The following is a 15,842-nucleotide window of genomic DNA, read 5'->3' on the forward strand; positions in this document are numbered from 1 at the left end:
GAGAGTGGGACCGACGGTGACGAGCCCGGAGACCAGGCAGGTAGGACAGTGAGACGGGGTACTTTGACACTGAATAATTGTAGCAGTTCCACGTGGCTAGTCTTCAGTGTGCTTTTTCTAGGGCTGGAGGACAGGTCTGTGATGGTGGAGTTTGAGTACTGCCCCAAACTGTGCGCATAAGCTACAGTTCCTGTGTGGCAACAGTGCTGTGTGATAAGGCAAATCCACCCTGCTCCCCCACCCTTGATTTGTGGTCACAGCACTTTGCAGGGGGGGGGGGTGAGCCCAGGCTTATAGTGTTAGAAGAGAAACTATCTGTCCCAGAATGCAAGAGTATGTCAGTTTAAAACCGAGGCCAGGGGAAAAGTGTCTTCGTGATGCCAGTCTCCTTGGCAGCTATGATGGATATATTCTGTCAGGGAAACTGAATGAATTATGGACAGGGCAATTCGAGGGCCTGCTGCAGCTTGTCATTCTAAAAAGTCGATTCAGTATGTAGACTAGAGCTGCGATTCCCAATAGACTGGGTGCGCCATGCGCGACTGATTCACTATCAAGGTTGATGACAACCATATTGTAGATTGGCCAATAACTGAATTGGGAGATGGTCCACCCACACAGTGCATCAAGGTTAGCATTGGTGTGATTGTTTGTGTTGGGTGCACCTAACACACGACTGACTGTCTCAGCCCCCACAGCTTTCAGAAGGAACTCTAGTAGTTGGCTAATCTTATGTCAGCCTTTCAATAGCCTGTCGTGTCTCCTCACTGTGCCTCGTGCTCACTGAAGGAATAGCGGAGATGTCAAGTTAAAAACTTTGTAGCTAAGTAACTCGCGTTCGAATTTTTATTTTCTCTTTCGATCGCATTGTGTGGTCTCTGGCAAATCACTTTAGCTCATTGTTCCTAGAGACTGTAAATCATGCAGCATGTGGTGCACAAGAGAATTCAATCATTCACGTTACAAATTATATGTTGGTGTCTGCAGCAAAGCTACGTCGTGGCACATTCTCAGTGTGGCATGTGCGCATTGCTTGTACTCGCACTACATTCAAGTATATAGCTGTGGCAGAGGCTTGAAGAACATACCAGGGAATGCTTAGTGCTTGTTTAATGATTGGCACAGAAATGTATAAATGTTGGAGTTTTGCAGCTATTTGAGCTACTTGTAAAGTGCCTATTCAACGCAAGGAAACTGCCTTTAAGCGCTTCAGATGTCATCAGCCATGGGGTTGGGAAGACCAAAGTATGAACCGGGACTCACCTTTGATCTGGGGTCACACACAGAGCTCTGCAAGGTGTGGCAATAAGGCAGTTTGCGTTCTATTGCTAATAAAACATAAAAGTTAATAAAGGCTTGTTAACATGTAGGAATTCACGCCATTTGTCAGAACATTATCTACAAAACCACAGTCAGGTGAGAGTTTCTTGATGCATTCTCCCTTGTCCCTGCTGCCTTTTACTTCATGCTCTTTTCTTTTACATTCATCAGTACTGCCTTGTGCTTTGTGCAGCTGGCTTTTCTACGTCATCACTGTATCCTATATATGGGTTAGATGCTTTGTGCATTGAGCACGTTTGTGGTCTGTTAAATCAAATGAAGGGCAGTTGTTTCTGCAGCACACACACTGATCTTAAATATTTGAGGGGGCTCTGTTTGATGGTGCATGGAGAAGGTTTGGTGGAATGGAGAGGTTGTCAAGTACCTCACAGACAGCGAAACCGAGATTTGCCCATATTTTCAATTTTTTCACTATGCAGTTTGGTCGATAGGCAAGTGTCTTTCTCAAGCATCAGGTTTTGGTGCTTTGTCCTGCATTTTTGGAGGATGGGATCAGAGTGTCGGACAGGAGAGACAGACAGCGGCAAATTTTTCAGCATGGGGAGAAGTGCTGGAATTCAGGGCTTCTTCCCCATGTTTGGCAACTGTGGCCGACTAGGCACATCGCCTCCAGTGTTTTTTGTAATGAACTTGAGACATGCAACTCCCAACTCCTCACCCCCTACAATGACGACTGCGCCATTGGTGAGCTGGTGGGAGGTTTGCTGTGGAGTTTTGGCTTTAATTTTCGGCACATGAGGTTTGAATTGGGTGATAGTCAGAGGTCTGTTTGTTTTAGGCTCAATAGTCAAAGAGGATCTCAGGCTGAGTTGGGCATTTGGCTCAGACCTTCAATGGCTTGCGCACCATCTTCATTTTTTTGTCAGTATGTGAGATGATTGTGTTGTGGAATACTCCATTTGGCTCCACTTTTTTGCAAGCATTTTTTGGCCAGAGATCCCCCTGATCCACAAGCCCACCTGGGAAGGTTTCACTTGTTCTCTTCATTGTCGTGATCAGTGAAGGTCATAGATTTTGTTTACGCCCCAGTACTTTCTAGATCCACCAGCCGCCACTGATCAAGGTCTTAGAAACTCCTACCACTGAAAAGATCCAAGGAGTGCCCTTGCTTTTACCTTAGCGGTTGTGCTCTTAAGAGGTATCATCTCCGGTTACCTGGTGGCATGATTCACTAGAATGAATATATACTTGTTGCCTGATGCTGAGGGGGTAAATGGACCAACAAAGGCAATGCCCACCCACTCAAATGGAACACCTTTTACTGGCAGTGGCACTAATGGCGCCTTGATCTTGATTCCAGAGTTACCACTCAACCTGCAAGCAGGACAGAATCTAATGAGCTGCACTATGTGCCTAGGCCCATTCCTGACCAATAGAAAAAAATAGTGCAACCTATTCTGGGTCTTTTTTGCCCACGACTTGCTAAAGGCACTCTGTGGGCCTGTGACACTATGACGTTCCTGAGTTCTAGGGGAATCACAAGCCTCTCGCTATCTCATGATTCTGGTTCCATGGGATCACCATCCTGCTGTCCATTCGCACATCCAACATAATGGTTAGAGGCGGCAGACCCGAGAGCAGAGGACGGCCCGGGACCAGGGTTCGATTCCCGGCGCGGCAGGTTTCTGGACCAGGGTCAGCGGACTCGATAATTCTCTCGCCTCGGTGCCCACTCTGATCAGCGATCACACTCGGCAACTCTGGGCATTAGCTTGCCTCATCTTCACTAACGGCCCCACCAGACCGCCGGGGATGCCTGGTCTCACCCTGGAGATACCCATTAAGGGACCATCTCTCAGGGAAGCCAGGAAGGGTTTCGCAGCGGTCGAAGCGCCTTGGGACCCTCCGGGTAAGTAGTGCGCTATATAAACGCCTATACATACATGCTGCTCATCTAATCCTGGACTTCCTTCTGAAGTCCCACAAGTGTAGAGCTCTTAACTTCTGCCTGGCAGAACTCCTCCTGGGTTGGCCCTCCAGCAGCAAACATCTTCTACTGCTCTGCTAGTGACCAGGACTAGAAAACTGGCCTGCTTCATTTGCAGGAAGTAGTACACTTCAGGTGAAACACTGGTCCCTTTGTAGCAGGAGCGATAGGTGCTATGGACTGAGCCTTCTCAGGGTCTGTTTTGATCCACTCACTACCCTCCTGTGGTCCTGGCAAAAAAAGATTGTCCCAGTCACTTCCTAAAACAGGTGTGCAGACTGGCTCTGTTCAACACAACTGATGTGGTTCAAGCCATGTAGGCTTCTGATCCTGGGAGTAAACTGGGATAATCTAATAGCTGCCAAAGAGAATTCCAGCATCTTGATACTCTCCCACCTCTAATTACCATGGTTGCCTTTTCATTGATTTAAACCACAACTCAGGAAATTTGGTACACCATCTCATCCCCACAGGCAAGCAAACCTGTGCCGCTGGCACTAGTGAGTATCTGATCAGATTTAAGACAGTACCTCTCAAACATAGTTCTATAAGAACCTATATCCCTCATGGCAGGAATGTTTATCTCATCGATGTGCACTTACAACAGCAATCCAATTATATTTGGATAGATGTGCTTTAGAGCACCTGATCATCATTTCTCAAATGCCAATTGTTTTGAGGTAGAGTGCTATGAGGATCTCACATGTCCCTGCACCTATAGTAAAAAATACTCACTGTAATGGGTGAAGCTGTATGGAGCATTTCACCTGATGGTCCATTTTATAGTGCCCCTCTTGCGACATCTAGAACAATTACTCACTTTTGCCTAGGAACCTACCCATCCTTCCTTATCTCTTTGTTCTTCCTCAGAACCCTATTCCCTAACTATGGGGCACATTACGATGGAGGATTTTCCGCATCCTCCGGGCCGGCGGAAGCCACCGCCGGCCCGGTTGATGCGGACAATCCTCTGCGGACTCACCAAAGACCCACTGCCACATTAGGATGGCTGGTGGTTCCTGGTTTCAGTCCGCTGCTTTTCCGCCGCAGTTGGCTTACAACCGCGGCGGAAAATGCCTAATATGATGGCGGGGTCTCTCAGACACCGCCAGCCATATTAGGATGTCTGGAGTTCAATGCCTTTACATGGCGGCATTTCCGCCGTGCAAAGGCATACGGATTCTTGTTTGGTGGCCCGTTGCGGGCCCCAAGGGGTGAAGGGGGGTGGGGGCTGCACATGGGGGGTACCTATGGTACCCCCCTGCATTTGCGTGCAAAGAGCGGCAGGCACCGCGCGATGCCTGCCGCTTTGTGCATGCAAATGCACAGCTTTCATTTTTAACATTGCGGCGGGTGCTGCTTCAAGCAGCACCCGCCGCAATGTTAAAAATAGAGGATGTGACCGCCAGGGTGGCAGTCACATCCTAATTGCACAGGAGGAAACGCCGCAGCACATGCGGACGTACCTTCCTACTCAGGGCTGGCGGACGGACGCAAGTCCGTCCGCGATCGTAATGGGCACCTATGTCTTTCCTAAGGACTCTTGTGAATTGCTCTAGCCTTTACCCTCAAGTTTGGAAGTAGTCTGTTGAGAGGACCTCTATTTTTTTTGTTGACAGCATGCTGCTCCAGCACTTTGTTAACCCTGTTAGCTAAAACTGCAAGTTTATCTGTCCCATTTGCTGTCAAGTCAGGTATTGCTTAAGTGGGGTAAAACACGTCTCCTAGATTTACTCTATTACCAGAAACTGGTTAACTGCATGAATGTTCTTGACCTGCACCCCTTTCATGCACTCATTCCAATCACGCAACACACCATGAATCCAAATTTAAAATGGAACACCAAACACTCTTTTCCATTATTTGAATCTCTGAAGGTACAGAGCTCTCCTCAGCCAGCATTGCCTATTAAGCGCTTCCATCGTGTACTCCAATTCATTTGATCAGCTACAGGCATTCTCCCAAAGACCTCTGCTACTTCTATGGGCAATGAACTCATTAACATTACTGCCTTGGATACATCTTACAAAGCCTGTGCTCTGCAAGGGATTCAAAATTCACAATCGATTCCAAGATATCCTGGCCTTCCAAATACATATGTACAATCAATTTTGGATCATTGGCAGAGACATATGCAGGTAGAATCACTTTTTCCATAAGTAGCAATCTCTGCTCCATCTGACCTTCTTGTTCTCCAAGGTTATCATCCCTCCAACTCCCTCCTCTTATGTTACCTGCCTATTTCATTTTCTTGTCTTCCTCCTTTTTCTGCCTTTACTTTTCCCTCTTTCTCCTTGGTGCGATTCCTTCTGTCTCACTTGCCTCCTTTTCTCTTGTTCATAGAGAGCTAAAGTCATATTTTCCGGCTCAACCAGTTTGGCTTTATCCTATTCCTCAGCCTTAGTCTTCTAGAGCGCAAACTGAGAGTTGTAATAGAGTGTGGGCGTAATGTCTCGGGAGGGGGGGAAAAACCACAAAAAGCAAATTTGGGGATACATTCAAAGAGTATTTGGGGATAAACTTGTGCTAGGAGCTAAGATAGCCTGAACCTATAATCCTCCCTCCCGAGGTTCCTATCATTGTACAAATCGCCCCTAGCCCACCTTCAGAGTCCATCATAGCTTCTTAACTACTTCCCAGTTTCTCTAACTGGTCTCTCACAATACTCACTAGCTTCTCCCTATCCTTGTTCCCAGGAGCCATCACCATCTCTTCAAACACAGATACCTTGACTAAGCGAAGGAGAGGAGGTCAAGGTCTATCTCCATCAACCTTTTTCCTACTGTTGTATTGTGTAAGTAATGCTGTGTCGAAGATAAATTATTGTTCTGTCCAAGACAGTTAGAACTGGAAGTTGTAGACCCTGCACTGCTTGCTCTCAATTGTAGGCTCCCGTTTAGGGGTCATTTGTTTCAAGGACATTTGGAATTCATCTCAGGTATAGCCTGTTATGAATTATGACTTGTTTAACAAGTGCTGCACTCAGCCTTGGTCTCAGGTATGAGGATTCTTTTTCTCAACTTCCCTAATGGCACATTCAGTACTTACTAATAATTACAACAAAGTCATGCAGGAAATGTATACTGGCTAATAAAATGCTGTTTTCATCCAGTTAACTTTATTGTTCATTACCAATATATTTGTCATTTTACTAACTATTTTATCAATATACACTTGTATTTTTCCAAATCTATTCATTATTTGGTGGATTTAAAAACATATCAGCAAGTGCAAAATAGATGACCCATCTGGGACTTTGCACTACACCACCTAGGCAGATTGGCGCACACTAGTTTTGATGTAAAATCAAAGCAGCTTGTGAACCCTAATTGGGGAAAATGAGGAGATACTTTAATGTTGGCCAAAGTAGTTGGTTTTCCTAGGGTTAACCTGAACGCTAGTTGGTGGTTGTGAAACCGGTTGCCGTTTTTCCACAGGAACGCGACAAGGTGTACCTACAGCCATACTGTTTTGTGGGTAATCAAGCAGCAGGAAAAACATCTGTCACTCTCCTTTGTAATGATAGGCTATCTTACTATTATGTTATGCTATTCTACCTTACTGTGCAATGGACCTTCTGACATCCAAGTTAGAAGAAGGACTTTGCATCAGTTGATTTAGCTTTCTGACCTGTGGATCTGGGAATGGACAAAGGGTGTATTTATGAATGGATGGCCAACAAATGTGATTGAAAAACATTCCCATGCTGTAGTTTTATTTTATTTTCTTAAGTTATTATTCTCTTCTAATGTGTAGTGAAGTCTACTCCAAGTGTGTGTGTGTGTGGGGGGGGGGGGGGGGGGGAGGATAATAGCAGAAAGGGCATGATATTTACTTAGTGTTGAAAAATCAAGGGGACCCAATTTGCGATTGGTCAGGGACCGTGGGTAAGTTAATTATCTCTAAAGACAGTGGTCCCTAGACAATAATTTAGTAGAATACAAATTACTATAGACTCGATCAGTACTATATTTCTCTGTCCAGTCGGACAGGTATTTAATACACAATAAAAATATAACACAAAGTAAGGGAAACTATCCAAGTGGGACACAGCCTGCGTCCTACTAACACGAACGGACAAACAACATTAACCGCATGCGCGCTAGTGGGTTTTCCCGCTGCGCGCTGATGATTCGAAAATCGCGGTTTACATGACAAAGCCAGCTCGTCATGCGCGCAGCGCAGGTAACGCCCATGACGAGCTGGCTTTGTCATCCGCATCGAAGGGGTTAAGTAAAGAGTTCAGGCAAAAAAAGCGTGTCTGTATATGAGCAAAATACAAATGGAACAGACAGAAAATTGTAGGCACCATTACATATTAAACATAACAGTTTAGCAAACGTATACGGTGTACATTGTGTCAACGGCGTTACGATCCCTTAAATAAATAGTGGGATCATCTTCAGGACGTTAGAGTAACATGCCTGTATTTAATGAACTGTAATTGGGAAAACCATGGAAAAAGAGGGAGGAAGCAACAAAAAACACGAAGTTAAAACGGGGCAGTTGAGAAACCATACAGACGTGCTTGTGTGGTTATCTCAAATGAGATTCCAACCATGATGCACGGTATTGATAAAACCGAAGTTGCATGAGAGCTGGCTGTGTTCGGGGATGAAAGGTGGTACAACAGGGGGACAGTGGGATAAAAGGATAGACAGAGTCCATCACCACCTTTGGTTTTTCTTAGACAGAGTAGAACCAGGGATCAAGTGGCATGATCTGGTGAAACAGGAACGAGGTTTGGGGAGCAAGATTGATATGCTGGCCGTAATTAGAAGAGAGCAGCGAAGCTAAAGGTAGTGAGTATATCGTAGCGAAGGTGCAAGGTGTGCAGGGGCGCTGGCAGTGAATCTATTGTCGGATGAGACTGGACTGCATAACAGTACTCGAGCTGTGACTGAAAGGAAATAAACTAAATTACTGCAGGGGTAGCAACCTAAAATTTAAGGAAGGCTGAAGGCTGCCAAGGTAATAGGAGCACTTACCGTTAGGAGGGAAGGCCCATTGCAGCTTGTAGAAAAATGAAAGCCGCATATGGCAAGGCCTGAGTCAAGATTGCAAGGGGAAAGAATGGAGGGCTTGCGATTGCGGGTCCCTCTAATCCTGGCATTTTAAAACTAAGGTAAGCACGCGCATTATCACAGCGCGCTCATTTTTACTAGGTCATCCCATATTGTCTTCTAAATATAGTCCACTGTTTTTATTCATAGGCTTTGCCAACATTGAGATCACGTGGTCTCCCTCATCCCTCTGCCATTCACGGCCCTCAATTTACCACGATAAGCACGCGGTTCACCATAGCGCACTTCCAGACTTTTACAATCGCTGGCACCTATTTTAACTCAGCCCTCCATGCTTCCCCCTTCAGGGCTTGACTCAGGCCTTGTATTCTGATGCCATATGCGGCTTTAATTTTTCTACAAGTTGCAATGGACCTTCCCGTCCTGACGGTAAGCGCTCCTATTACCTCGGCAGCCTTCAGCCTTCCTTAAATTTTAGGTTGCTACCCTCAAAGTAATTTAGTTTATTTCCTTTCAGTCCGGCTCAAGCTAACTATCCGCTGCTTGAATCTGGTTGGTGTCCTTCTATACACAAGGACCCGTTCTGCGATTACGATAGAACTACTCAGGTTGTACACAGTGCCTCACTAGCACTCCCTATATGGACTTTGGTAAGTTTGAAGCCCACGCTTACCCTCCGGCGCGGCCCTAGTCACAGCTTGAGTACTGAAATGCCGCCCACTCTCATCCAACAATAGATTCACTGCCAGCGCCCCTGCATACCTCGCACCTTCCGCTATAATATACACACTACCTATTAGCTTCGCCGCTCTCTTCTATTCACGGCCAACATATCAATCCTGCTCCACAAACCTCGTTCCTATTTCACCAGATCATGCAACTTGATCCCTAGTTCTACTCTGTCTATCCTTTTATCCCACTGCCGTCACACCTTTCATCCCCGTACATGGCCAGCTCTCATGCACCATCGGTTTTATCAATACCGTGCATCACGGTTGGTATCTCATTTGGCAGAGGTGCTTGACTGTACCCAATATGGCTTTCGGGAAGGTCATAGTACAGAGTCTGCTCTCCTTAAATCAACAGATGAGATTAGGAAAACGCTGGATCAAGGGGGTAAAGCAGCAATGATTATGCTTGATCTCTTCGCAGCGTTTGATACGGTCCATCACTCATTGTTGTTGGGCCATTTGTCAGCCTGTGGAGTAAAGAACTCCGCCTGGAAGGTGTTAAAATCTTTCCTTTCGGGCGTAAGCAGATAGTAGCCCTATGAGATTTTTGCTCAACCGCATTCCATCTGCCCTGTGGGGTCCCTCAGGGATCATCAATAAGTCCAACCCTATTCAATATGTATGTATCGTCTCTGGCCCCATTGATAAGATCTTACGGGTTCCAGCTTACATTTTACGCGGACGATACACAGATAGTGGTCTCCCTTCTTCCTGGCTCAGAAGGAGCGGTTTGCCACAAGTTACACGATTGTGTGGAAGCAGTTGGACTATGGATGGCCAGCAATTGTCTGAAATTAAACTCAGATAAAACTGAGGTCATCCTATTCGGCAATGACATCAGTATCCGGACCCCAAAATGCTGGCCAAACTCCCTGGGTCCTCTACCTGTTCCCTCCACACAGGTGAAGAACTTGTGAGTTTACCTGGATGACAGATTGGACATGAGGAAACAAATTAACGCGGTGGTTTCTTCTACAATGTTCACTATTAGAACCACCAAGAAAATTCTCCCTTTCTTGCCTAAGGAGAGTTGGCAGACGGTGGTTACTGCACCTGTCATGTCTAGACTTGATTACTGCAACAGCCTCTATCTAAACACCCAAGAGAGGCTGATGCAGAGGCTACAGCTGCTGCAGAATACTGCAGCCAGGCTGATTTTGAGCTTACCCAAATTCTCCTCCATCTCTAGCGAAATTCGTAAACTTCATTATTTACCAGTACGACAACGGATACATTTTAAATCTTTGTGCCTTGTCTTTAGATCGCTTCAGAAGCAGGGTCCACTCTATCTTCAGGACCAACTGCAATGGTACTCACCTTCTAGATCTCTGCACTCATCAGCGCAAAGATTAGTAAGAGTACCACAGGTATAAAAAGCCTGCTGGGGTGATAAGAGATTTGTGGTCGGGGCAGCAAAACTCTGGAACCATCTCCCCGCCCACCTGAGATGCTGTACCAAATTACTCCCCTTCAGAAAAATGCTCAAAATCTGGTTATTCTAGACTCTTTTCCTGATCGTGCATCTTTGTTTTCCTTAAGGACAGCAGACAGCGCCAGGACACCTCCGGGTCACAGTTGCGCTATACAAATTATTTAACATAACATAACATAACATTTGAGATAACCTCACAAGCACGTCTGTATGGTTTCTCAACTGCCCCTTTTTAACTTTGCGTTTTTTATTGCTTCCTCCCTATATTTCCATGGTTTTCGCAATTAGAGTTTATTAAATACAGGCATGTTGATGATCCCACTATTTAAGGGATCAAAACGCCGTCGACACAATGTACACCATATACGTTTACTAAACTGTTATGTTTAATATGTAATGGTGTCTCTACAATATTCTGTCTGTTCCATTTGTATTGTGCTCATATACAGACACGCTTTTTTTGCCTTAACCCTTTACTTAATGTTGTTTGTCAGTTCGTGTTAGTAGGCCACAGGGTGTGTCCCACTTGGATTGTTTCCCTTACTTTGTGGTATATTTTTATTGCATATTTAATACCTGTCCGGCTGAACAGAGAAATATAGTACTGATCGAGTCTATATTAATTTGTATTGTTCTAAATTATTGTCTATGGACCACTGTCTTTAGAAATCATGATATTTACTTAGAGGAAAATGTGAGGAAAATAGAAGAGAAAATACGTTTTTGAACTGCCCATAATGAAATGATATGCTCAATTAAACAGGAAAAAGGCCTTTTGCGGGTACAGTCAGCTTCTGATGGTTTTAAGGTTTTCTGTTTAAAATCATGCTTTAAGACTTTCGGTGTCCGGAACTCATTGGTGTGCACGGTCTGCCAAGGAGCGCCTCAAAATGAAATCTCTACCTATTGGCAGTTTTATGGGTATCCACATGCTCCGCCAGCCTGCGTACCTGTTTGATTGTGTGCTGGCATCTACTGTTCCCCTCAGAAAAGAAGGGCCAGCAATACAAAAAAAAGTGTATACCTACAGCCTGGGGCCTGCGAATAAAGCTGTGGTGGGCTTCTTTGGCCCATATCCATTGAAGCTGGGCATTTTCTTGCATTTGGTCTTCTTTGTTGAGGGTACTCCCCATTCTTGTATACTCCTCAATTTATTTTGAAATGTCCTAACCCTTAGCCCCCTCTAGCACCATCCTTCCCCTGAACGTGGGTTGCAACATGTTTAGAGCAGGGAGAGTAGACAGTGGGGAAACCCCGGCAGGGGCACAGCCAGCAAACATGCTACACCGGCAAAGTGTCGCTGTCTCATAAATTCACTGTATTAACATTTCAACATCTTGTGCCAAATCAAAGGAATGACAACACACACTCGTTACAAAAACAACTTTTTAATTCTGATTGCCAAATTATTTAAGGCAGGTATAAAAAAGAAAGCATTCAATATACATTTTACATAAAATAAACTAGATTACAGCATAAAACAAGTAACCAGGCAATGGCATTAAAGTCTCTCTTCTAAAACTGGATAATTGTAAACATTAAAAAAGACTGCAGGACTATTCAAGTAATAGAACAATCACAGATGTCTTCTGGTATGCAGGCTATTGGGTTATTTGCCATTCAAGATTCTTTTAAAGAGATATTTTATTATTCACAGATGCTAATTATTTCCACATTTTTAATTTATATATAATGTACAACACAGTTTTTGTGGTTCTGGCAAACCCATGCCCTTCAATGTATATTCTTCACAATTCACAATAACAAGGAAACAGTGAATACAGTAACATTTTACACGGATGCATCTTAATAGGCACCACCAAATAGACATCTAAATTGTACCAAAGTGTCATCATCACAGTTAGCCTCTCTGAGAGATTGTGGGCAATATTGGAAGAGTATGCAAGACTCAGGCACACCGATACATAATGTTACCTATTTACAAAAAATTATACAAAGCCATTTGTGGCTAACACTTTTCAACCATGACAAATATATTTTCCATTACTGTGTGGCTTGCAATTTAGCAGCAGACCCTGTGTGTGCACGCGCCTGGTTACCAATACAAAAAAAATAAAGAATATATAAGTATATGTACATGTATATACACATGTACATACACATACATATAAGTATACATATGTATATATATGTATGTACAGAGGTCTAATTACAGCAACATTTTTTACTCTGTTATAAAATCTGTAATTTACAAAAAATTAAATGACTGGTTTTTGCCTGCCATTAAGGCATCTCAAATGAACACCATGTAACTGATGTCTATAATAAAGCGCTTTTCCATGTGATCCAGTCACATGACAAATGTACATTTCCATTGTCTTCACTCCCTACAAAAAAACAAATAAAATACATGTTAGCTTATTTGAAATACAGTTTTGAAAAAGCATCAGAAAACAAGATTTAACTGAATGATTGAGGGTTCTTAAATAAGTTAAACAACAAGGAGGCAAGCTCAACGTACTTGAGGGCAAGGGCAAAGTCATGAATCCTAAATCTGTAAGCTGTCCGATAATATCTGTAGGACGACCACAGAAGGATGCTGAACAAATAATTGGCTTAAGACCATTAGCTGAGGACTCCCTATAAAGCTGCCAGCCACAATGGGGCAATACAGGTATATCTCAGAGTGGGGCTCACTACTAACAAACATTGGAAAAACTGCTCTGTATTTATTGTGCTAAATCATGTGAACTGCTCCTAATGGCGACAGCGGTCGACCTCGAATCTGGGGACCTGGATTCGAGTCTCAGCAATGACGCTGAACATCCTGTGATTCTGGGCAAATCACTTCATCTCCCTGCGTCTAACAAAAATGAATGTGTGTCCTCATGTTACGTAACTGGTGCTATGTAAAGCGCTCTGATACCCGATTCGGGTCAAGTTCACGCTATATATAAAAAAAAAATGCAAAAATTCATCAAACTTAGCACTTTAAAATCAGACGTATAGGCGTTGCCGCTTTTCGATAAAAGTAACAAAAAATACTGATTTCTACACAGAATGAATAAAGGAGATAAAATACTGAAACTGACAATCAGTGTGATGATTGAGATTATCAGATGTAAAGTAGTCCCTCATGCATTCCAATGAAAATACTTTCTAGAAGGCGGAAAAATTACACCAAACATCCAACAAGAGGTGAAAGGGAAATGTTTATCTGGGCTGATGCAAAGCCCACTCTAGGTGCACTGGTAACAATATCAATGCGCTGTCAAGCCAAACCTAAAAGCACCTGTCCACCGCAGCTTATACAGTTGCTTTAAGGTTTGGCTAGATATCTAATTACAGTTTCATCACAAACGTTTCTCTGCACTTAAATTGAACTAAGGTACACAACAAAAAGTACATGCAGTAATAATTGCTCAGATCCCGATTCGCTGAATTGGGATCTTTGGACATTTACGCCCTTAGTTGTGCAGTTAATCTTACTGCAGTCAATATAGTGACTAGCTCCATGACAATTTTTGAGTGCCATGGAAAAAGACGTTACAGTGGGGATCCAAATAAAATAAAATAAGTACTTGGGCTTATATATAGCTTTTGCAGACAATTTCTTTGCCGGGAAAAGCATATAATATATACTTTTTCTCCTGCAAAAGTAAGACATTGTTCTCACTGGGGGCTATTTGGTAGGGGTGCAAGGAAAAAGTATATCCCACAGGGAATAACATTTCCCAGGGTAGAAAAAGATAAACAAAATAAAACAGCAATTGCATATCTCAAACGAGCATGTGCCAGGAGGCCCACCATGCAGCTAATGCCCAGGACTATGCAGGGAGGAAAAGGAGTGAGCATGGAAATCAGTTTGTCTTTGTATATTCCAGTTTAAGCTTCTGCCATAGTTTGTAGCATTTAGTATTGTTCAGTAGCTTTAGTGGGTTCAGGTAAGAGAGGGCCAAATTCTGCTAAGTCACTCTGTTTAAGCTAGTGAGAAGTATCGGTACTGTTCTATAACAGTGCCGTTATTTAAATAAAATGTCCTATAAATCACTAACACTGATGCAACAATACGATTGTTAACAAACAACAATTCGGCATAAACATTATACGTTCACTATTTTCGTGAATTGAAAATGTATTTGCCTGCTTTTATCTATTTTTATGTGACAGAGGAGTGACGGCCAATCCCACATCTTTTTAACTTTTAATAATTTTATTACATTATTTAGTAACAAAAACACATAAAAACATTGCATGGAAACGGCCAATGATAATTCTATTGCTCCATTTCTGTCATTAAATAAAAAACACAGCGCAGGACTAAACCCCTTTTGCCTTTTTATGAGAACAGGAAACATTTAATCCTTCCCGCACTGGTCACAATTACGGTGGTTATTATGTTATGGCTATGTTTCAAATTTACTTAATTTGCAGCTGGAGGCATATTTATTTTAATAATGTCCTGATATTCCTCGGCAATGCAAAGATTAATATGCTGTTCTCGAAAATCCGAGTAAACAAGTAGTCTGATTAGTAGATGCAATTATCTATATTATGATTACAGTATTAGTTTCACAGCTGCATGTCACGCGCAGAAGAATAACATCACAATAAAAAGATCACAACATTAGTTATCTCAGACATACAGGCCTCCAATTAAAACAAAAAGCTTTTTTTCTGCCCTCTGTTAAAGCAGCTCTAGCAACAGAACCATACTGCTGATATTTACCGTCTTTGTGCAGGAAATATACCCGATGCAGAAGCCTGAGCAGCGACCTGCTGGGTTACAAGGGCAGCCGAGGTCAACCCTGTGGGAAAAGGAAATACCCGTAAACACAGAGCATGAGGCTTACACCACGCGGAGGAAACAAATGGATTAGGTGGCAAATTGGTGCAGTTTACCTCGTTCTTTTTTAAATGTTCTCAAATGGAATTTGAACAAAATACACATTTTAGGATAAGCAACCAATTTTTGTTTGATACTACTGAAATACACCCTATGATTTTTATGTAAAACAGTGAAAGGGAATAATAAGCGTGGGAATCTAGCTACAGATTATAATAATTATAAAATAATTATAATAATTTTAAAATGATGTTAAAAACTCATTACATTTCAGAGGAGTAGGCTTCCACACAACTTTCTAAAAATGTACAATTCCCAATTGGGGGCTTATCAAAACACTTGACATTGTTATTCCTTTTTCTAACCTAAATACAGGATTTCTAAAATGTTGTTACCCTGCGCCTATATTTGCATAAAAGGCCTTAAATGTCCTTCGCCTTTGATACAAAAGGTAAAGTTCAAAACATTCCCTGTGAGGCCAAATAAGAGGGTGTAATGACCTAGTCTATATGCATTAGTATACATGACCATATAAGCTGCATCTCCGACCTCTATATGGTTCATTCTATAAATATCAGAG

The 15,842-nt window shown here is 43.0% G+C and overlaps 1 protein-coding gene across 3 annotated transcripts in view; it reads right to left on the minus strand.

The window, feature by feature from the left end:
• Positions 1–11,830: 11,830 nt before the first annotated feature.
• ZNF608 (zinc finger protein 608) overlaps positions 11,831–15,842 on the minus strand; it is a 122,989-nt gene continuing 118,977 nt past the window's right edge. For 2 of the 3 annotated variants that reach the window (XM_086961096.1, XM_086961095.1), the window contains exons 9-10: positions 15,146–15,224; positions 11,831–12,803 (exon numbers count right to left, since the gene is read on the minus strand). In XM_086961096.1, the coding sequence (XP_086817222.1) occupies positions 12,797–12,803; positions 15,146–15,224 (86 nt within the window). In that variant the 3' untranslated portion in view covers positions 11,831–12,796. Of the gene's footprint in view, positions 12,804–15,141; positions 15,225–15,842 lie in introns of those variants that run through there. The other variant, XM_086961098.1, reaches the window with a different exon arrangement.

Source organism: Lissotriton vulgaris, chromosome 3_1 (genome assembly GCF_964263255.1).
Source record: "Lissotriton vulgaris chromosome 3_1, aLisVul1.2, whole genome shotgun sequence".
Lineage (NCBI taxonomy): Eukaryota > Metazoa > Chordata > Amphibia > Caudata > Salamandridae > Lissotriton > Lissotriton vulgaris.